General features: G+C 44.1%; 1 protein-coding gene across 2 annotated transcripts; it reads right to left on the reverse strand.

The window, feature by feature from the left end:
- Nucleotides 1–961: 961 nt before the first annotated feature.
- Cfap300 (cilia and flagella associated protein 300) lies at nucleotides 962–19,095 on the reverse strand. 2 transcript variants are annotated; one of them, XM_055615593.1, is made up of 7 exons: nucleotides 18,984–19,095; nucleotides 18,712–18,793; nucleotides 14,910–14,985; nucleotides 7,504–7,670; nucleotides 6,034–6,206; nucleotides 3,569–3,635; nucleotides 962–2,197 (listed from the first exon to the last, which is right to left on the reverse strand). In XM_055615593.1, the coding sequence occupies exons 1-7, from the start codon at nucleotides 19,091–19,093 to the stop codon at nucleotides 2,069–2,071; spliced, it is 804 nt and encodes a 267-aa protein (XP_055471568.1). In that variant the 5' UTR covers nucleotides 19,094–19,095; the 3' UTR covers nucleotides 962–2,068. The 2 variants fall into 2 exon arrangements, with proteins under 2 accessions (XP_055471568.1, XP_055471569.1); XM_055615594.1 differs by lacking the exon at nucleotides 3,569–3,635 and having other exon boundaries at nucleotides 2,058–2,197.
- Between the last annotated feature and the right edge of the window lie 4,813 nt (nucleotides 19,096–23,908).

Genomic DNA, 23,908 nt, shown 5'->3' on the forward strand with positions numbered 1-23,908 from the left:
TAGTGGCGGAATTAAAAATTCAATAAGTAGACAGTTGTTGGTGGCTGTAATCCCAGCACTTGGGCTGTAGAGGCAGGAGAGTCAAGAGTACAATGTCATACTTGGCTACATATCAGGTTTGAGGCCGGACTGAGCTACACAAGACCTTGTACTGACATATCACAGTGACTAGAGCAATAGCCTAGCATGCATACTGTAAGTACAGGAGTTCTGAAGGAAAAGGCTTGCCCTGCAGAAGTGTTACTCTGCTCTGTTGAGGAAGGCCTTCCCTAGGAAGACTGTAACAGTTCTGCTCCACTCTGCTCTGGTGAAAATGTTACAGCTCCATGAAGTCACAACATACAGCAAACCTCACAGAGACTTATTAGGAAGTCTTATTAGGAGAATTATTAGGAGAATCCAGGAGTGGCTGCCTCTGCTCCTGGGAGAAGTGGCAGCAAATTGAACAATGAGCGTGACTTATACTGGATTTCTTAGGAAGAAGAGCTTTTCAGAGGAGAGATTTCCAGAATGAGAATTGGTGGGGTTTTGTGGGAAGCTCAGGGATTGGTGGATTTTCCAGCTCAAGGATTAGTGGGTTTTTTCCACCACCTTTTCCCTGCATTGGATCCATGGCTTAGGAAGGGAAGGCCTTCCTGGCAGCAGGTGGCTTTGGGTGAGGTACCTGAGGTGGTACCTCAGGAGATGGGGAAAGAAGATGCCACTGCTCTGACAAGTGCTGCCACTCCCTCTGGCCTGCTATCAGGCACCACACACAGAATGCTGGGTGCCAGTATTAGTAACAACCTCCAGGTACCACATAATATATGTATCACCACTATGTATCAATTAGACACTGTGTGGCAGAGTTTTAATGTTACATAATAAGAATTTAAAATTATTTTTTTAAATTTATTTTTACTTTATGTGCATTGGTGTTTTGTCAGGTCCCCTGGAAATGGAGTTTCATAGAGTTGTGGGTGCTGGGAATTTAACACGAGCCAAATGAAAGAGCAACCTCCGGAAGAGTAGTCAGTGCTCGTAGTCACAAAGCCATATCTCTAGTCCATTGGGATGCAGAGTCTAATCCTATTCTTTCTGTGATATCTTTACTGTTTTGTCATATTTAGTTAACTGTGTGCTGTAGGCTGGGCTCAAACGCATGGCAACCATGCCTTAATACTGGATTACAGCTGTGAGCCACCATGCCTGGCTTTTTTCTTATTAGGTATGTGTGTATGTGTGTGTGTGTGTGTGTGTCTGCCTGCCTGCCTGTGTAGATACGATTTCATTATGTAAAAATTATTTACAATTATTTTTAATTGAGAATTTAAGTGGAAAAGATGAAGCAAAAGAATTCTGTTTTATTTTTCAAGGCAGGGCTTTTCTGTGTAGCCCTGGCTATTCTGGAACTTGCTCTGTAGACCAAGGTGACTCAACCTCACAGAATCCACTGCCTCTGCCTCCTGAGTGCTGGGACTGAAGTCATGTGCTATCATGCCAGCAAGACATAAAGCTTTCTGCAATGATAAAAATGTAATTACATGAACTGAAGTTTTAAAACCATATTAATTCACATCAAATGACTGGTGGTGAAGGTGTTTTTTAATGTTTCAATTCTAATCCAGAATTAATTAGCTTCCCAAACAAAAAACACATAGAGCCAGGCCTGGTGGTACATGTTTGTATCCCAACACTCAAGAGGTAGAGACAAGAAGATCAGGAGTGCAAGATCCAGCCTCAGCTACATACTGAGTTCAAGGCTCACCTATCCTGGGCTACACAAGACATTTCCTCAAAAAACTAAAAACAATTTTAAAAAATAGGAAGTCAAGAATGTGGCTGCGCCTTGACAGAACAGACATGAACTTGTAACTTTATGCTTTGTACAGGTTCCATCAGGGATCACTGCATGAGTATGCTGGGCAAATTTAGAAAAAAGGCACATTAGTGTTGCTTTCTTCAGCCTCAAACAGGCTTTTTACAGTTGTCTTTGATTGTTCTGTGAAGACCGCATCTATCCACCCATCAGTGCTGAAACAGGGACACAGAGAACTAAGGGCAGTGCTGACCGAAGGTCTGAGCAACACTAAGACATCTCGCCCACACCATAGCAATGATACAAGACATTCACGTGGCGCTTGATGGGGTCCACAACGAAATATGAGAACGTCTGCTCATGCTCAGTAGCTGACGGGTAGCACACACCGACGGCGTCCTGAAAAGATAAACCTGAAGCATTAGCATTCATCCACGCTTAAGTGACTTTCATGCATATTTCTGCCCAAGCTTCATGAAACATAGACAGCTGTAATGGTGCACAACTTTAATCCCAGCCTTTTGGAGGCTGAGGCAGAAGGACTGAGCTTGAGGCCAGTCTGGAATTCACAGCAAGATGTGCTTCAACAAACAAAGAAAAATCATTAATCATATGTAAACATTTTTGGTAATAAATTGGCAGTAAACCACCAGTAGAATATTAATAGTACAAATCTATCACACCCATGCATTACATCTGCAACTCTTGCTCTTATGGAATGTATAGTCTAATTCTATTCTTTCCCTGATATCTTTGCCGTCTTGTGCTTTAACTGTGCACCCCAGGCTGGCCTCAAACTCATGGCAACCCTGCCTTACTGCTGGATTAGAGCTGTGAGACACCATGCCTAGCTTTTTTCTTATTTCGGTGTGCGTGTGTGTATGTGTGAGTGTAGACAGGATTTCATTATGTAGACCATGATAGCTAGAGTTTGAAAGCCTTCTGCCTCAGTTCCCCCTGAGTGCAGGGGACTATCAGTTTTAGCGAAGTACTTTATGGAGCAATGTGGGAAAGTACCTGCTGTGTGTGTTTATTTTTGTCAACTTGCTCCAAACCTAGAGACTATCTTTGGGAAGAAGAGCTCTTTCTTAAGGAATTACCTCTATCATACTGGTCTACACGGGTGTCTGTGGGGCATCATCTTGTTTAAAATGGATGTAGGAGGACCTTGTCCACTGTGGGTAAGTGCCAACACTGGGCAGGGGGTCTGGACTGTGTAAGAAAGCAGGCTGTGAGGCAAACAGGTCAGGAGAGCTTCCCTCAGCACCTGTTTTGGTTCCTGCCTCATCTTCCCCCAATAGTGGGCTGTGACTGGAGTGTGTAAGGCAAATAAACTGTTTCCTCCACTAAACTGGTTTAGTGTTTCATCACAACAACAGAAAACAAACGAATATAGAAATTGGCATCTGGACAGTGGGGTATTGCTGTGACAGACCCAACCATGTTATTTTGGAAAGGATTGTAGAAAGAGTTTAGAACTTTGGGCTGGAAAGGCCCGTGTTCAAAGTATAATGGGATGTCCTATGGGAACCTGGAAGGAAATACTGAGAACAAAGCAGTAAGCAGCATCCTCCAAAGCATCCTCTGCTTCTCTGTTCCTGAAAGCAGGATCTTAGCCTGACTTCCCCCACGAAGCTGAACCCTATCATGTTTGATTTTCATAAAACACTAAATGCCATCATCTTTTCTCCTGGACATAACAGTGTATAGCGTAAGCCACAAGTATAGCAACTCCATTGGTAATGAGTAATTAACAAGCTCAATACTCACGTAGGCTTTCACTTTAAAGACAGAAGAGGTAATTTGTATTTCCTTGGTTTGAGGATGTTTCCGAACACTATGATGAGAAAAAAGGCACATTTAAAATATGACCAGCCTGGGAGCTGGTGAGATGGGTCAGTGGTGACAGGCACTGACAGAGGACCTGCGTTCATTTCCCAGGACGCACATGGCAGCTTACAAATGTCCTTACCTCCAATTCCAGGGGCTCCAACACCCTCTTCCAGCTCCTTAGGCACCCGGCACACATGTGGTACACATACATACATGCAGACAAAATGCTCATATGCTATTAAACAACAACAAACATGCTTGAAGCATTGGCAGAAGACCTGGGTTGGCCATACTTCCTGTAACTGCAGCTTTAGGGGTTCAACACCCCTTTCTGGCCTCACTGGACTTGAATACACACACACATACAAATAAATCATAAAAAAATAAGATGTCATCAGTTTAGCTGCTCTTTTTTTATATTTGTTTTATTTATTTGATATGTGTGTGTATATATATATGAGTGCGCCTCTGCGTGTACACCTGCATGCCAGAAGAGGGCATCAGATCTCAGTATAGATGGTTGTGAGCCCACCATGTGGTTGCTGGGAATTGAACTCAGGACCTCTGGTAGAGCAGATAGTGCTCTTAACCTCTGAGCCATCTCTCCAGCCCTTAGCCACTCTTTTTAAGAATGGTTGTCACTCTTCAGTTCTTTTTTTTTAATTTTAACACACAAAAATTGTAGAATGGGGGAAATAAACTAAAATGCATTACACATATTCATATTAAATTGTGATGATGAAACCCACTGTTATATATAACTAATACAAAATTTTTCAAATGTAGAGGAAGTTGCAGACTAGACTACAAGGAGTGTCTAATGGGAAAGGGTGTTTCTGCAGCGTTTAAGCTCTAGAGCTATTTTCATCAACTATCTCAGTGAACCCTTCTCCACCGCACACAGCAGTGCGACATTTCACAGGCCGATGTGGCAGAGCAGAGTGGTAGCATGAGCATGAATGGCTGCAGGAGGAGGACATCCGTCACCTGGGTTTACATAAGCTGCAAGTGGGCAGAACACACTGCACTTGAATGTCTGATGAACAGGCATGCTTTTCCTGAAAACACTTCTTTTTATTTTCTTTCTTTTCCACAGTAGCAGTGGAGCAGTCTCTCCTTCTCCCTTTCCATGGGTCCCAGGGACTGAGCTCAGGTCGTGTGGCTATGCAGCAAAAGCCTTTACCTTCCAAGCCAACTTGCTGCCTCTGAGTTTCTCTGACCTTTCTTTTGAGGCGGAGTTTCACTAGGGAGCCCTGGCTGGCCTGGAATCCAGGTTAGCTGAGAGCCTGCAGAGATGCTGTTGCTTCTGCCTCCTCAAGGCTAGAAATATAGGCTTGGCTCCAATTCATAATCTTGAAATTATGTTTTTAAAAGATTTCTTTATATTTTATGTATATAAATTTCTGTATGCATGTAGGTATACCACATGTATGTAGTGCCCAAAGAAGTGCATCAGATGCCTTGAAACTGGAGTTCCAGGTGATTATAAGCTGCTGTGTGGGCTCTGGGGACCAAACTGAAGTCCTCTGGAAGAGCAGCAGACTCTCTGAACCATGTCTCTAGGCTCAAGTTTACAGTTTAATCTTCAGTTGAGCTTCAAACAGTAAGGAAGGGTGGGAAAGTGAGAGGGTGAGAGGAAAGGAGAAAGGGTGGGAGGGAAGGAGGAAGGGTAGGTAGGGGAGTTGGAGGGTGAGCCTAATAGAATACCAAAATTAACTTCATGTCTTTGGCAGTAAATTGGAAGGGCAAAGATTACATCTAAATAAGGATTCTTCTACTTTTTTAGAATAAAGGTTTTCCAACCCCCCCCCCCCCCCCCCCCCCCCCCACACCACTAGTACCTTAGTAAACTCAAACATCCCTTGTGATCTCTTATGTTCCCTTGGAAAAGAAAGAGTGGAGGGAGAGGCATAGAAGATAGTAGTTGCAAACACAGAACTGGATGGGACAGAGTGAGTGATAGGTCTGAATGAGGAAAGGAAAGGAATGAAAAGATTGGGAATGAAGCCTGGGGAGCTGGGTACTGCCAGAATACTAGCACTTGGGCTGCTGGTGCAGGAGGACTGCCTGGACTATGTGAGGAGTTCTGAGGCAGCTTGAGCTGCAGTGTAAGACTGTCTCCTAAGACCAGCCAAACCACACAGGAACTGATAAGAATTGTAAAGCCAATGGTAGAATTTTTGCCTATACACCAAGGTCCCAAGTTCAATACCTGCACTGGGAAGAAAAAAAAAATCATTCCACGAATGAACAAAAAACAAAAGTGAAAACAAAAACAGTCATGAAATCCTCGTGGCCTGAAGAAGAGAGAGGCAAGCTACAAAAGGCTGGAGGAGTCACCACTATGAACATGAGCAAAGCTGGGTAATTCTACCAAGGCTGCTTTTCAGTGAGAACTTTACCTCACCAGATCCTTATAGATCAGCTTTGCAGTCTCCAGATATGGCTTAAGCACATCTTCATACTGACAAAGGGACCCTCCGAGGCAGAGGTGCTTAAAAAGACAGAACAGAAACTCTTCCCTCTCCTGCAGGCTGAAGACTTCATATTTGTCGGAGTCTTCAATGAGCAAAACCTAAGATTGGAAAAATCATCATAATATAATGAATATATAACACTGGTTATGATTTTAAGCTTTTGTAAGTTTTGACATATACTTAAAATTAATATTTTAAAATTAGTATCTTTGTGGAACTGTGGATCACACAAAGAGTCACATTCATGATAGCACCACTCTACCATTAAACTGCACTCCCAGACCAATCTTAGGCCTTTGGGAACAGTCATGGCCACAGTGGTGGAGCATTCTGTAAACCCACTATTGGGAGGTGGAACCAGAAGGATCAGAAGGTCAGTCCTACACTACACACTGAGTACAAGGGCAGTCTGGGATACCTGAGAATGTCTCAAACAATCAGTCTTGGGGTTGGAGAGATGCCTTAGCCTGTTTCTTGTCAAGGACTCAGTTCTGTTCCCAGCACTGCATGGTGGTTTACAACCATCTGTGACTCCAGTACTAGGGGATCCAGACCTTGTCTGGTCTTCACGGTACCAGGTACACATGTGGTACATAATATACATACAGATAAAACATTCATACACATATAATATATCCTAAGTTACTAATATGCTTTTTACTTTTTGTTAATTTCTTGGGCAGGGTCTCATGTATTCCAGGCTGACCCTGAACTTACTTTGTAGATGAGGATGGCCTAAGACCCCTGATCATCCTGTTTCCACTGTCCAATGCTAGGTTAAAAGCATGTGCCACCATGCCTTGTTTATGAAGTGCTGGGAATCAAGCCCAAAACTTTGTGCATACTAGATCAAGTCCTCTCTCAACTGTGCTATTTTTCCAAGCTCCATATTTAGTTTAGTTTTGTTAGTTTTGTTTTTGAGATAGGTCTCTCTGTTTGCCCAGGATAGCCTGTAACTATGTAGGCCAGTCTGGCCTTAAATTCCTTGCCTCCACCTCCTAAGTGCTAGTATTACAGGCATGTGCCACTACAGCCAGCCTTCCATGTATATTCTTACTATTCGTTTGATATTAAGACTCCTACAGAAGACAGTAGCTACTCATTAAATAGGTCAGAGTTTCTCTACCTGTGAATTGTTACACACTGTGCCAGAAAACTGTTGACAGGAACAGCCCTATGAATGTATAGTGTCAGTCAAACCTTTACTATCACGTGTCAGAAACATCTGACTGACAGATACAAATAACAAAGTACATACTCTAAGAAGAAATGGTTACTACTGGATGACCAGCTAGAGGTTTAATCAGCCAGACTTTTTAACAAGGCGTAAGGTTTTGACATTTTGCATTTCCTTCAACAAACTTCCACTGTGAGATTGTAAAGTTCGGTACTTACTTTTCTTAGTTCATCTGAAACGAGAAACGGATCACAGAAAGAATCTAAGCACTTGACAATGTGTCCACTTTCTCGTACAATATTTTCGTCATATAACCGTTGGAAAAATGACATTGAAAGTTGTGTGCATGGAACATTTTTAGCTTCAATTTTTTTCACTTCAGTTCCTGAAAGAAGACATTTTGTAAACAACAAAGACGTAAAAATGAATTTAGTAATTTTTAGTTATTTCTAAACTTTAAAAAAAAAGGGGCATATTGCAAGGCACAGTAGCACATGCCTATAATCCCGGCAGAGGCAGAGGCAGATTGCTATGAGTTCAAGGCCAGCCTGGTCTACAAAGCAAATTCAGGACAGCCAAGGCTACACAGAAAAAGCTTGTCTCGAAAAACCTAAATAAATAAATAAATAAATAAATAAATAAATAAATAAATAAACAGGACATAGTTTTTTTTTTCTCTGTGTGTACATGTGGCATCTGTGTGCCTGCTGCAGGTGCACAGGTGCTGCGGAGGCCAGAGGTATCAGATTCCCTATTGCTGAAGCGACAGTGCTTGTTGAGCCCATGACCTGGATTCAAACTCTACTCCTCTGCTTTTTTTTGCTTTGTTTATCAGTCAAAGTCTTGGTACACAGCCTTGGCTGTCCTAGAACTCACTATGTAGACCAGGCTGGCCTCAAGTTCACTGACAGTTGCCTTTAATGTCCCATTTTTTAGTTATTTCTAACATCAACCATCATGCATAGATTCTTAGAAGTAACCAAATGTGACACATATCTCAATGGGTCAGTGGCTAAAAGCGTTCCACAAAGTTGTGAGTTTGGTCCCTGAACTACGTGGAAACACAAAACTCCCCCCTGCATGCACACAGACACACAGACACACTCCTACTCCTACCAATACATTTTATATTGAGATAAAGTTTAGGGGCTGGAAAGGTGGATTAGTGGTTAAGAGTACTGACTGCTCTTCAAGAGGACCACTGTCCAGATCCCAGCACCTGCCTCAGGCAGCTCACAGCCACCTTAACTCTAGGTCCAAGGAGACTTCAGTAGGCACAGTACCCTAGCTCACAGACATAAAATTAAATTTCTCACTCTTGTGTCTGTCTGTCTCTTTCTCCCTTTTTCCTATCTCTCTTTTTCTTGCTCTCTGTCTCTCTGTTTTTTGAGACAGTGTTTCTCTGTGTGGCTCTCGATGTCCTGGAACTTACTCTGTAGACCTTCAACTCTGAGATCCCCTTGTCTCTGACTCCTCAGTGATAGGATTAAAGGGGTGTGCCACCATGCTCTGGAGAGACAGGGAGGGAGAAATCTCCCAGGAGATCTGTCAACTCTGCCCTCCACAGGCAGCTATACTCACATGCATGCACCAATAGACATGCACATAATTAAAAATAAAACAAATCTTTAAGGTAAAACACACTTATACCCCAAACCAAATCAAAAGCACCAAGGGTTTGTTACCAATTCTGAAAACCTAAATTCAATCTCCTGGACCCACATGGTAAAAGGCCAGAACCAACTCCTGCCAATTATCCTCTCAAATGTGTGTGCACATAAATATACACTCACACCAAGTAAGTGTTAACAACAAAAAGCTGAGCTTCGTGTGGCTCATACCTATAATACCCATCACGTGGGGCAAAGGCAGGAGGACAGATATACATAGCAAGTTCCAACTAGGGCTGCATAGTGAGACCTTGTTTCAGAAAACAAAATAAAACATCAAAACCAAAGCAACAATTTAATTAATGATCATTTGTGAAGTCTTTGAGGATGCCTTGAAAATGTTTTTTCTTCATTACAATCTCCTGTGAGATCTCACTGACAGTGTGAGACACAAAATGCTTTCTAAGCCAAGGTTGAGAGTGGCAGCAGGCCAGTCAGTCTCCACAGGTCTGAAGGGAAGTGTAGGGATAACTGCTTTGTGTGGGGCTCTGCTTCTGTTACAGCCTTAGCCTCTCCTTCTTTGCTTCCCAGCCCCCAGGCTACACTTGGTCCTTGAATGTAACTTTTCAAAAAAGTTTTTTTTCCCCCTAGGGGTGGTGGAGGTGCACACTTTTGATCCCAGCACAAGGGAGGCAGAGGCAGAGGCAGAGGCAGGTGGATCTCTCTGAGGCCAGCCGAGAAACCCTGCCTCAAAAACAAAACAAAGATTTTGTTAGTACAAATTAAGTTAAAGATTAAGACACATATTTTTATTGTCACATCACCACCCCCCCACCCCTTAAGCTACACATGTCGTCTGGTGTAGAGAGATGCTCATTTGTCTTCTGAGCACCCTGTTGTTTTCAGGGATGAAGGCACTGGGGCCTGAGTTCAGGGCCCTGCACACACTTCTGCTAAGGCCCACCTCAGCAGGGCGTGCTACTACAGCGCCCACTACTGCATGGCTGGCCTGAGAAAGCCTGGGCTTAAAAGTAATCCTGGCCATTGTTTGCACTTCTGTTTTGACTATCCACCAGGTCACGCTGGAACCTGTCATTACAAGTTACGATCCTGGTCATGGGGACAAGAAAACTGCCTGAAACCAGGAACTCTGTGTGCTTCAGTGACTTCAAAAGCTGTGCTGCTGAGAGCAGCTCGCCTTGTTTCTGAGGCCCAGTCCTCTTAGATTACAATGAAATAGCTCTGGTGCTTCTGAAAGACAAAGGGCAGGGAGAAGAGCCTGGCAGCCCATAAAACTAGCTGGTGGGACAAGAGACGACATGTGCAGGTGTGTGTGTTGAGACAGCCTTTGTAAACCAGGGAGACCTGAACTGGCAATAACCTGCACCTACCCCCCGAACCCTGCCCATGAAGGGTCTACTGGTGTGCACCCCCATGTTAGCATGCCATTTTAAGAAGTCTGAATTCCTAAATTAAATTCAAATTCTAGTCTAAGGGGTGAAAACAGCATCTGCTATGGACTGATACACATGATCTCAGAGTTCACAGGATGATGGCCTCACCCAGCGTAACTCACGCTGAGCTGTGGCTGCTGGACAGTAACTGAGAACAGATGAAGACATGGGAGGCCACTGGACTTTGGGCAATACAATTTAGGATTATGTCTCTGGGTCCTAAATTCAGTTTCCTCACATGCAAAATACTGTTCATTCCACCTCAAAAGACTTCAACTTTTAACTCATTCAGGCTCAACGTTTCACCTAAATTGGATACAAGTAAGATTGAGGTACAGTTCATTCTAAGGCAGAATTCCTCTCTGTATGTAAACCTGTTACATCAAATATGTGCTTCTAAAGTACACTGGTGGTCCAGGCAGTGGTGGCACCCATAAATCCCAGCACTCAGGTGGCAGAGGCAGGTGGATCTCTGAGTTCCAGGCCAGCCTGGTCTACAGAGTGAGAAGCTCAAAATAAAATAAAACAAAATAAAATAAAAAAAGAAAAGAAATACATTGGTGGGATAGATATGGGGTAGCCATCCCACCCCAAAACCAGAAAAACAATTACTAGGGACTGGGTGATAGTTTCCCAGCAAGCCTAACTGAAAGGAGACGGATTCCTTGCACTCTTGGGCTCAAGTAGTCCATTTTAGTTTTACTTATACTTTCTGGACCTACTGGGCTAATGTTCTCCTGGTTGGAGGCAAGCCCTTCAGGTGGCAGGAGAACGAACTCCTAAGGTTTCTGGGGGTTATCGTCGCCCCTGGCTCTGTGTTGGTGGTCCTGTCTTTGAAGATATGATTAGAGGCAATGTAGTCTGGTAAAATGGCCTCTGATTCACTTCTTTTTAAAACTATTATTTTTAAAATTATGTGGTGTGTGCGCACACGTGTGTGTGCATGCATGCAGGTTCCTTCAGAGGCCAGAGGTGTTGGAGTCCCTGATTCTGAACTGCCTTATAGGGTGCTGGGTACCAAACTCAGGCCCTCTGGAAAAGCAGTACAAGCTTGTAACTGCTGAGCCATCTCTCCAGCCCTGAACCACCTTCTGGGTCTGTTCTTAACAACTAGCTCATGCTGAAAGCTGGAGCTCTAATGTCCAGCCCAGGTGCTAAGAAGTCCAAGAGCTCTCTAGTCAGGCCAGCAGCATCTTCGCTGATACTATCATCTTTCTATTTTTGGCTTCTGCCGAAATGACTGATTAAATCCACAAGTCACACCCTGATCTCTTCATCAGATGGGTTTCTACTGTATTCTTGGCACTCTCTTCAGAACAAGGGTTCTTGTTTTTCACAATCTAGCAAGGCCATAAACCTTCACAATCTTCTTCTCCCAGTCCCTTTGTGTCTATCAGTGCCTCCTCCTGGGGCTGCGACCTAGCTCAGCTGTTAGAGCACTTCCGAGCATGCATGGAGCCCTTGGTTTAAATGCCCAACAATGCAAGAAATGAATGTGGTGGTACAGTCCTGCAATCCCAGCACTCCAGAGCCTGAGGCAGGGAGATTGTTTTGAGTTCAAAGTTAAATCTGGATTGCATACAACGTTTCAAACAGCCTGGGCTACGTACAGAGTAAGACCCTGACTCAGAGAAACACAAAAAGCTGCTTTGCTGGTTGTTTATAAAGACTCCCAATGAAAACTGAAGGGAAGATGCCAATATACCAGAAAATAAGAGGTGAGGAAGCCAGGCTAGGGAAGCGCACTCTTCAAAAATAAGAGTGCTTGGGCCCAAGAGAAGGTAGGACACTTCCTGCTCTTCCAGACCTCAGCACCTAGTCAGGCAGCTCAGTGCTTGTGCCTGTAGCTCCGGGGGATCCAGCACCCTTTCTGGTCTCTGTCGGCACCTGCATGCACGCACACACCCACACAGCACATGTAGGTCTTAAACAACAAAGCCGGTGGAGCGTTTCTAATTTTAAAGTTCTTCTAATTATTACCTGTGGGCACACCTGACGTTTCAGAAGCTCTCTGGGCAACGTTTTGTTCCCAACTTAGAATAAAGCCTGGAGAGATGGCTCAGAGGGGAAAAGGACCCAAGGAGGTCGTCACTGAGTTTGGTCCTAGGGACCTGCAAGGTGAGTGGAGAACCACTTCCCGCAAACTGTTCTCTGACCTACCCACACACCATAAATACATTTAATTTTGAAAATCAACAGCAAGGACTTGGGGAACAGCTTGGTAGAGGAGTTAGAAAGAATGTTAAGAGCTGGGGGTTGAGGCCGAGTGCCATGCCAAGACCGGACTGCCACACTCATTACCCACTGCAGCTGTGGCTACCTGTAGACGACCAAGCTGGCTAAGATTCCACCTGGGACTGGGGAGGAGCTGAGTTAGTGGCAGCTGGCAGTCCCTGGGAGAGGGAGAATCATTCTTCTTTTGAGGTGTGGCCCCTGGTAATTCACCCATGTTGGGGGGAAGCCCCACACCGATGTACACACACACAGCACACTACTGCGCCTGGAGAGCTAGGTGAAAATAAAAATAGACGGTGTGTGTGTGGGGGGGGGGGAGTGTTTTGGAGGAGATACAGAAGAGTTGGAGGGGACAGTGGGAGAGGAGTTATGGTCATATCTTATTGTATACATGTATGAATTCCTCACAGAATAAATTTAAAAAATTAAATCATGAAAAAAATAAATAAACCAAAGAAACTTAGGACCATGTCAGCCCTACTTTATGAAGCCTGTGCTGAGATGGGGAGACTCCACACGTACTTCTGTGAACTCATTTTCTTTTCAAAAGACTAACTGAAGTTACTATGAACATTTAAGAACTCTGTGCTACATGGCTCTGATTATTTGCTCTTGAAAAAATCCAAGTTGGCAAATACATGAGCTTAGAAACTGAGTTTAATTTTGTACCTAGTCTACAGATCAGGCTGTACCAGCTTTCTGCTCTGTGAATTTGGCAGCAGTCCTTGGCCAAAAGCAATAAAATTTGACCTGCTGAGTCTAACAGAAACCTTTTTGTGACTTTGTTCTTGACTAATACTCTAAAAAAGTTACTTTGTGTTAAGGCTTTTTAGAGTTCCATGAAGACACACTTTGGAAGTGTAAAAAAAAAAGGCCTCCTCCTAAACAAAACATTTAATTTCTAAGCAATTTGCATCTTCTTGTGTGCAAACTGGTATGGCTCAGTGGATCAAAGTGCTAGCTAGCTATGGAAGCCTGATGGCCTCATTTTGCAAGAAATGATCCTTGAAAGCTGTACTCTGATCTCCACATCTCCACTTGGCATGCTTGCACACGCATGCATGCATACACACACACATACACACTTGAGCACACTCAAGAGCATGCAGACACAGACACACACACACACACACAACACACACTTTTTAAAAAAGAAATTTCCCAAGTATAAGGTTTAGTGTATTGTTAGTGTCACCTAGAGAAAGAAGTCGTTTCTCTAAGATTTGTTATTATTCTAAAAACTTCCAGGGCAACTTCCAATTCCTGTAAAAATCTGACAAGAGTTACAGCTGTGCTCTGTCCAGGCATTCCCATTAGTGGACACTGTCCTGACCTCTTCCCTCTGGCTTGAACTGACCATTTCCTTCCCCATATTCTCACTTCTATAGAAAAACCTGGAACACACTATTACAGTTTTTCTTTCCCTTACTCTTTCAAGATTGTTAATGACATGAATATGTATATGTCCATGTGGGTGTGTTCAGATGTGTATGCACAGGTACCATGGAGGCTACAGGTCCTGGATGCCCTGGAGCTAGATGGCAGTGGCGTGATGCTGCATGCGGGTACTCAGAAGTGACCTCCAGGCCTCGGAAGGTCTCTTAACTGCTGAACCCTCTCTTTCTCTGCCCCTCTACTAGGATCTCACATTGGCGGGCTGGCCTCACTTTGCCACGTATCAGAGGATAACTTCTGATCCCCCTACTCTGCCTCCCCAGTATTAGAGGTGTGTACCACTACACCTGACTGTACATGATGCTGTAGATTGAAGCCAGGTCCCAACGCACTCCTCACCACACTGAGCTACCCCTCCAGCAAGTCCCCACTTAATGTGCGGATGACTTCCAGAAGAAGTTCATGTTTCTTCTTACTCATCTCAGCGTGACTTGCATTTAGCAGAATATTTAAATATAAAATATATGATGTGCATTTTCTAAAATCTGTTTTGTTTTTTATTTTATTTTTTTGAGACAGGGTTTCTCTGTGTAGCCTTGGCTGTCCTGGACTCACCAGGCTGGCCTTGAACTCACATTGATCCTCCTGCCTCTGCCTCCAGAGTGCTGAAATCACAGGTGTGTGCCACCATGCCCGGCTTGATGTACATTTTCTAAGCTACTGAGAGAAAAGTGCTCTGCTCTTCTATGCCAGGGTGATAGAGAAAGACTCCAAGGCAGAGATGCAGGGCAGACCTGACATAGCTGGCCACACATTATCATGATGTCACAATTTGTACTTCAGTAATATTATCACTAGTGATAACTGCTTGAGGCATTTTTTTTTTTTATTAAAACAGTAACTTGGAAATTAAAACACAAAACTCTTTACCTAATATGGTCCACTGTCCGGAAGAATTTGAGAGTAACTGCAAATTTGGAATAACATTTGGGTCTTTGAAAAAAGCCTAAAATACAAATTGCAAGGGAACATGTTAGAAAGTTTTTATAAATAAAATTAACTTCTAAACAAAATAAAAGAAACATTACTTAATCAAAAGTAAAAAGAAAAGTTCTACTTTACTATAACCCCAGCTTTTTTTTTTTTTGGTTTGTTTTTGTTTTGACAGGGTTTCCTTATGTAGTTCCAGTTAGCTTTGAATTTGCTATCTAGCCCAAAGTTTCCCTCAAAATCTCAATCCTCTGGCCTCAACACCATGTGCTAGGATTACAGGTGTGAGCCACTATGTTCAGCTGAAAGGCCTTTGCTTTTTTCTTTTTTGAGACAGGTCTCTTGTGTCCAGACTAGCCTTGCACACACTGGTAACTCACTATATACACAAGGATAACCTTGAATTCCAGAGGCCTCTACTTCTCTCTTTTAAATGTTGGGTTAAAGCTGTGTACCATCACACTGGTGGGAAGAACTTTAAAGCAAGAAAAAGATTATTGAATTTTTAAAGAAACAAAAGAAATGACATCAAGGAACAGTGAGATGGTTCAGAGGATAAAACGGCAGAAGCCTTATGACCCGAGTCGAGGCCCACGTTCCGTGTAAAGAAAAGAACTGATCCTCAAGTTGCCTTTCGGCTTCCACATGTGCACTGCAGCACAAGCTCACCCACATACATGAACACACACACATAAAATACTAACAAAATTTCTTTAATTAAGAGATGAAGCCAACCAGCTATGGGGGCATGTGCTTGCAATCATCAGCGCATAAGAGGTGGAGGCAGGAGGATCAAGAGAATAGTGCCAGTCTGGTCTCAGAAACTGGGTGTCACTTTTAATCTACTTTAAACAGTAGACCAAATGACTTACAGCAACTGGCCTAGAGCCAATCAAAAAATTCTGAAGAATAGATTTTATAAAAAGACTTATTTTATTTGTGTGTTTGAGTGTTTTGGGCTTGCATGTATGAATGTGCCCCATGTGTGGTGACCAGAAAAAGGCAGTGTAACCTCTGGAACGGGAGTTCCGGGTGGTTGTGAGCCACCATGTGGATCCTCGGCAAAAAACGGCAAGTGCGCTTATTTGAGCAACTCACCAGCCCCTGAAACATTTTATAAAGGTCCCTTATTAAGTCAAAGCCAAGTTTTTTTTTTAATTGAAATTACAACTATATAACTTGTTAAAAAAAAAAAACAGAAAGAACAGAATGGGTCTATGTATGTGTAAAGGGTTTTGTTGTTATAGAACTGACATGAGGCATCAGAAGGGACTCCCTAAAACTTTAGGGAAAATCTCAGGACTCATAGGCTAGTTTGCAGTAAGAAAAGCACTGATGTCAAAATGCATGTAAAGATGACATAAATGTGCTTGGTAACATGAAGAGCTGTGACTACCATTCCCCCTCCATGTAATGCGGGCTGAACCCAGGGCCTGCCCATGCCAGGTGAGTGCGCCACCAACTGAGCTACAAGTCCAGCCCACAGCCCTGTGAGTGCTGTCTGACTGATTGCCCCTAGCACTTTTCTCTTCCTTAAGGAATTTTGAGCTGGTATCCACTCATCCAGATCTGTTAGGGTTGGTGGGATGCAGCCACAGGACTCAGCTTTCCTTCTGAGATGGGGAAAAGGCTTGTCACTGTTTACATGGAAACTGCTCTAAGGTGAGGCTCTCAGCACTGCGGATCTGATCATGCTCTCCTGAGACCCTAATGAAAGACATTACAGCCATCAAGCTAGAAGACGGCCACCTGGGTGCACCTTGTCGCTTAACACGCCTAAACCTAACCTCATCGTCTACTCTCCATCTTGTATGTGTGTAATAGTAACATCAGCTACTCCAGTCAACCTGAAACCTGTGACGCACCCAACATCTTCCTCTCTCCCTACTCTAGCATCTTATCAGTCCTTCAGCCTCTCTCCTAAGTATTACTCTGGCCATTCTTAGGGTTAGTCTAAAATGAGGATCTCACTAAACACCCAAGGAAGGCACCCAAGCTCATTACTAATGCAGAAACCAAACTGTCTGTAACTGTTGTCTAATTTAGTTTCACTGTTTCCAGCTTCCACTTGGAGCCATCAGCCTTTCACACAACTGCCCAAGTGACATCAATATTTTAATTAATTGTTCTTTGAAAATGGGGTTTCATGCTGAGTGTGGTGGTGCACGCCTTTAATCCTAGCAGGCAGATTTCTGAGTTCAAAGCCAGCCTGGTCTACCGGGCAAGTTCCATGACTGCCAGGAATACAGAGAAACCCTGTCACAAAACAAAGATGTGGGAATGTACACATATGTGTGTGCGCGTGCACATAGACACGCGCATACACACACACACACACACACACACACAAACAAAAGAAAAAGAAAAAAGGGTTTCATTATGTAGCCCAGGCTAGTCTTGAGCTTACAGTCTTTGTGCCTCAGTCCCTGGATGTTGGGATTCTAGACTTAAGCTACCATACCTGGTTTTAATGAATTTATTAAAAAGTTATTTTTGAGCCATGTCTGGTGGCTAAGCCCTGCTTAGAGTGCAAATTGCTCTAGCAGAGAACCTGTGTTTGGTTTTTGACACTCAAGTTGGCAGCTCACAATCTCCGCTAACTCCAGCTGCTGAGAGACAGATTCCATCAGTGCTACCTGAATGTATGCCCTCTACACACACACAATTTAAAAATAAAATAATCAAAACCTTTTAAAAAACTGGCTAGAGAAATGGTTCAGTGGTTAAGAACATTGCTGCTCAATCATAAGGACTGGTATTCTGAGCCCAGCACCCGTGTCAAAATAAATAAATAAAAAGAAAAAAATTACAGCTTTTCAGAATTCCGATCTTAAAAAATAGTTGAGGGCCAGTACTGATAAATTATCAAATTCTAACCATGAGTAACTAGGACATGTCATTAATAGTATCATTATACTGCAGTGGCACTGAAACCCTACCGTAGGTAAAGGGAAATGAACTATAAGACCAATTTACCCTGTGCTATAGATTGGAAAATGTAGCTCAAAATTTCTGCCCTTTTTTCAACCTGAGGAAGGTGTGCTCAGAAAAAGGGCCGTGCAGATGTTAACCTTATCCCGGTGTAGGATGGGCCCGAATTCAGCAGGACTGGTATCTTTTTGGGTAGGAGGCAACACTGAAAACAACGGGTGAGTTTTACCATGCACATCAGAAACTCACACCTTTGAATGAACTTTGCCTTCTTCAAAGGATTCCCCTCTAGCTAAAGGCTTTTTCTAAACTGGTCACTGCTCAAAACCTTTGCGAGGAAATCATTTTCAGGGCACTGCTGCTGGAGCCCAAGGTCCACTTCTCAGGGTGAATGTGATTTTCAGAAACTAGAAGTATTGGAGTTTAAGCCTAATAATGTCAGAGATAAAGCCCGGCAATAGAAAACAAAACAAAACAAAACAAAACAAAACAAAAAACACTCCTTAAAATTTTCAGTCAGAAAGGCTAACACATGCTTGTATTCTGGCACTGCGGATGCTGAGGCAGGGTGCCTGGTATGGGTTCAAGGCCGTCATGAATTACACGGTGAGACCGACTAACAGATATTATTTGCAAAGTGGTCGTGGGCAGGCTAGTCTGGTCTTCAGAATGAGATACTGTCTCAAAAATCCCCCTCTAAGAAACAAAACAAAACAAAACAGAAGAAAACCCAGCTTGCGCTTTTTATTACTCCCAAACTCTTAAGAACGCGCGACGGCGTGTTCCCAACATCGGAAGACCCCATACCAACCATGACAAAATCATCCTTCTGGTAGGGCTGGAACTTCTGGTCGAAGCTGAACGCCTGCGCCTGGATTCTGCCCAGCATGGACCTGACAGAGAGGGGAGAGTCAGTGTACCGTGGCCGGAGGTGGGGAGCGGAGCCCGGAGCCGCCTCCCAGCAGGAAGCACCGCGGGGCAGAACCCCGCGCGCGAGCGCGGAGCCACGGCCCGAGCCCGCCAGGGCCCGAGCCCACCGCGGCCCGAGCCCGCCGCCTGGCCGCTCCCGTCCTTGGCCCTCACCACTGGCGGAGCAGGCTGGTGGTCTCCCGGGAGCTCAGGGACTGGAAGGGTCTCTGAGGCATGTATCTGAAGTAGTAGCCGCCACTACGTCCCAGCTCCCCAGCCGCCATCCTGCTTGCAGCCGCGGGAAAGCTGCAGTCGTTACCATAGAGACACAGCTGTACGAGACGCACCACGCTCGGGGGCGGGGCGCCGCTGGGGGCGGGGTGCCGCTCGGGGGCGGGGCCTGGGGCGGTGAAAGGGCCCCTGGGCTCAGCACGCATGCACCGTAGCTCTCTCGGGACCCGCCTTGCCGGGCTGAGAACTCCCAGCCTGGGGGGGAGAAGGGGAGTTGCTGTTCTTTCTGTGTTGAATTACTCGGCGCCGGCCAGTGACCTAGTATCAAAGTCTATAGTCTCACATGGACAGTCCCCTAAGTGTAAAGACGCTTTGCACGAACAAGACGAACAAGACGTCTAAGTTGGTTTGATTTGAAAGACAAAGGGACTGCTTAGAAAAAATATTCTGATTTTCTGTGACGTATGTTTACCTTTTGAAAATCGCCTTCAGGAGCCAACAACTTTTCGTTTTTGTCTAAGAGCTGCGATAGGAATAGGTAGAGGAATTTTTTTTTTTTTTTAATCTCTAACTTCATTTCCTTCACTTACTTGAACCTTAAGAACCAAAAGGTCAGAGAGAGGAGGCAGAGGAAGGGATAGAGGGAGAAAGACTCACTATTTTCACTGTTGCTTCATGCTTTGTTACGCCAGTTTAATCCTCTGAGGTTATTATTACAATCTGAGGCTGTTAGGAATGCAGTTTGTGAACATTCTTCTATAGGCTTTTTTTTTCCCCCAGTCTTTTCCCCATTCATAACTTTGTTTTTTGTTCGTTTGTTTTACTTTTTCTTTTTTCTTTTTTCAATGTGTATGAGTGTGGGCCTGTATGCATGTCTGTTCACCACATGGGAGCCTGGTGCCCTCAAAGGCCAGAAGAGGGCATCGGATCCCCTGGGACTGGAGTTTTAGATAGTTGTCACCTGCTGTGGGTGCTGGGAGCTTCTGGTCCCAGCAAGAAAAGAAAGTGCTCTTAACTGCTGAGCCATGTCTCTAAGCCCCTCATAAATGCTTTTGTAAAGGAAACAGAAAATTTTATTATAAGATATAAGTACAGACTGTCTTAGGGTTTCTATTGCTACAATGAAACACCATGATCAAAGGCAAGTTAGGGAGGAAAGGGTTTCTTGACTTACATTTCCATATCACTATTCATCATTGAAGAAGTCGGGGACACAAACTCAAATAAGGTAGGAACATAGAGGCAGTTGCTGATGCAGTGTCCATGAAGGATGATACTGGCTTGCTCAGCCTGCTTTCTTATAGAACCCAGGACCATCAGCCCAGAGATGGCATCACCCACAATCCACTGGGCCCTTCTCCATTAATCACTAAATAATAAAACGCCCTACATGCTTGCCCACAAGCCAGTCTTATAAAGGCATTTTCTTAATTGAGATTTCCTCCTCTCAGATGAACTTTTTATCAAGTTGACATAAAACTATCCAGCACATTTGACCCTTTGTCAGTTTGACACACAAACATATCACCAGGCTGACCTCAAACTCACAGATACCTATATGCCTCTGACTTGACTCTCAAGTGCTGGGATTAAAAGTGTGCAGCAGTATATTTTTCAGTTAGAATAAAAAACATTATCATATGTTCCTGTGATGTGTGTGTATGTGTATGTGTATGTGTATGCCACAGCATGCAAATAGAGGTCAGAGGACAACTTTGTGCAGTCAGTTCTCTCCTTCCATCTTTGCATGGTTTTAGGGATTAAACTCGGGTGTTCAGGCCTTCACTCTCTGAGCCATCTCCTGGCTCCGACTCTAAAATGTTTCATATTAATTCTGTAGGTAATGCTTTAAGTATAAATTACTTTCTAGGCTTCATAGTCAAATCACTGATTTTAGGGTTCAGCTAAACTGCCTGCCTTTCTGCCTGACGGACTTCAGACGGTTTCTGTTTCCTCATTGTGTGTGCGAGTGCATGATTTCCAGCAGAGGTGGGTTTCTGCAGCATGAGTTGAGCATTGACTTTCTTGCCCATTAGATTTTTTTTTTTTTCATGCAGCTCCAGCCTGTTCTTGATTGAATGGGTTAAGCTTGACTGCTTTCGAGTGCAGGGAGTGTTAGGGAGGAAGAGAGAGGTGGGAATGGAGGGACATGGAGGGGACCGGAGCCCCACAAGGAGACCAATAAAGCCTAAAGGATCTGAGCCCAGGGGGTCCTGCAGAGACTGATGCACCAACGGAGGACCATGCATGGTGAGGACCTAGTCCCCATGCTCAGATGTGGTTGATAGGCAGCTCAGTCTCCATGTGAATCTCCGAGTGACGGGAGCAGGGGCTGCCTCAGTCATGAACTCCGTTGACTGCTCTTTGATCTTTGCTCTTTGATAATGCCCTGATGATGCATTATTGCCAGGCCATGGAGGAAGAGGATCTAGGCAGTCCTGATGAGACTTAACAAGCTATGAGCAGACGGCAACGGTGGAGAACTGCCCCTTTCAGTGGAGTAGGGAAAGGAGAGAGGGGGAAAGAGAGAGGAAGGGTGGGACTGGGGGAGTAGAGGGAGGGGGGTTTCAATCGGGATATATAATGAATAAATTGTGAAGAAAAAACCATAAAAACGAACAAACAAACCTGACTGCTTTCAGTTTCTGGAAGACAAATGTCCTGGGAGGAGCCAGGGCCGCAGGAAGATGTAAACAAGTAGGAACTGGAGCCTGTCTCTTACTTGACAGGATTGCTGGCTGCCTTTCATGTTCCCTTGGAATGCTGTAGAACGGTCAAGTAATTTTCTATAAAAACTAGATTTAATTGCAGAATCCGAGCTTTGAGTTTACATTTGTTTAAACATAGTTTACAAAATGATATAAAGCAAGGTACCCAATCTCCTACTTGTATAAATCTTCAGCTCTTTGGAGGAGGCTGGGTCAGAGAGGTGTAGGTAAGGCAGGATAAAGGACTATACCATTGTCTCAGAAGCAGAATAGGACTAAAGACACAAGTCAGGAGTTCTAGACTTAGGGAAATTGGTCATAGAATTCAGGCTTTAATGGAAGAGAAAGTGACTTTTTTTTTGAGAGAGAGGTGGAAGGGAGATATTGAACATGTGCATGAAAGAAAGTTAGAAGACAACTTTTGGGAATTAGTTCTTTCCTTTAATCATGTGCCTTTACCTGCTGAGCCATCGTGCCAGCCCCCAGTGATTTCCTCTTCCCTTTGAGGCAAGGTCTCATGTCTCCAAGGCTAGCCTTTGACTCAGTTATGTAGCTCAGGATGTCTGAATTTCTGATCCTCCATCTACACCCTAAGTCCTGCGGTTAAAGGAGGGAGTCTGCTTGCTCGGTTTTATGTGGTCCTAGGGATTGATCATTGATAACCACTTTCAAATGAAAATTTAGATTCCTGCAAGGGAGTCTCACTGGGGAAACACTCCTAAGGGCAGGCTGAAAGCCTGGCAGAAGGTGACAGCAGAAAATGAACTCATGGGTATCTCTAGAGGTCCCTTGTCTTATAATGTCAGGGCCTTTCCTTTTTTAGAATTAAAAAAAAATTTTTTTTGAAAAAGATATCTATTTTTTTCTCTCTTTGTAAATATATATATCTTAATCCTACTTTACCTCTCTCTTTTTACCCTACAGGTCTTTTGCATATATATATTATGGCTTCTAGTTTAGTGTTTTATGGGATTCCCGAGTGTGAGAAAAGGTGGGTCTCTTTTTCTGTGCCTTCTCTTGGGCTTTGTTCTTCTGTTCGTTTGTTTAGTCTGATTCTGATGTATTAGTTTTGTATTATATTATTTTATATTATTATCTTATATTCCCGTAGAAGCCTATTTGCTTTCTAAAGAGAGACAGAAAGGGGGTGGTTCCAGTTGGGAGGGGAGGTGGGAAGAAGCTGGAGATGTAGAGTGAGGGGAAATAATGATCAGAATATATTATGTGAGGAAAAAACACATTTTCAATAAAAGGAAAAAAAAAAAAAGAAAACAATACCTTCACTCACTGGCAAAGAGAGGGCGACTGGCCTCACAGTCTTGTTGGTTGCAAATTAAGGGCAAGTAGCTCCCCAGCTTTGAACACCCCCATGAGGGCTGTGGCAGAGCAGGCAGGCTGTTTGTCACCTCATCTGGGAAGCAAAAAACAAGAGACCTGGGTTCAACAACCCGGGCAGGCTTCCCAGGCTCTATGTTCTTCTCTTGAGCCCCACAAAAGCTTCTCAACTACCCAGCAGTGGCAGCCCTGGGACAGAGCCTTCAGCTATGTGGAGGACAGTCATCAAAGCCAGACCAAAAAGGATGAGCTGGTCCACAATGTTCGGTTTAGTGGGTGAGGTTTTTGGTTTGGTTGTTTGGTGGTTGTTTTGTTTTGTTTTGTTTTTGGACAATCTCTCGAGTATCCCAGACTGGCTGTGAATTGAATGTGTTGTTTTGTTTTGTTTTGTTTTTGGACAAGGTCTCACATACCCCAGGCTGGCCATGAATTGACTGTGTAAGCTGAGGATGGCCTTAAAGTCCTGACCCTCCGACCTCCGTCTCCTGAGTACTGGGACTCCAAGCTCGGACCTCCAAGCATTCCACCGGCTAGGCTATATCCCCAGCCCTGGGCACACTGTTGTCAGTTAAAACTAACTTTGTTTAAAGCTCCATCACGTTAACAGTGACAGGTGCCAGGTGCCTATGCATGCACCTCTACCACCGTTCCTCACCCTCGAAAATGCCACACGTTGCTTCCTCATTTGGAAACATGACCACAGCTCCAAGGCTCAGGCGGTGACTGATCCCCAGGCCCCCTGTGCTCATGATGTTTATCTAGCTTCCCAGCTGGGGAGGTTCAGCTGCTTTCAGGCCACAGCTGAGTCTTTTCCATTTGTGCACT

This window comes from Psammomys obesus, unplaced genomic scaffold, assembly GCF_907164565.1.
Source record: "Psammomys obesus unplaced genomic scaffold, mPsaObe1.curated_primary_1811, whole genome shotgun sequence".
Classification (NCBI taxonomy): domain Eukaryota; kingdom Metazoa; phylum Chordata; class Mammalia; order Rodentia; family Muridae; genus Psammomys; species Psammomys obesus.

Bases quoted from the DNA above. Each gene is read 5' to 3' on its own strand.
- Cfap300 (XM_055615593.1), bottom strand. From the start codon at position 19,093: ATGGCGGCTGGGGAGCTGGGACGTAGTGGCGGCTACTACTTCAGATAC. The intron at 18,794-18,983 runs GTGAGGGCCAAG...CCTCTCTGTCAG, and splicing joins ACCAGCCTGCTCCGCCAGTG to GTCCATGCTGGGCAGAATCC. The intron at 7,671-14,909 runs GTAAAGAGTTTT...GTCTTCTTTCAG, and splicing joins CGGACAGTGGACCATATTAG to GAACTGAAGTGAAAAAAATT.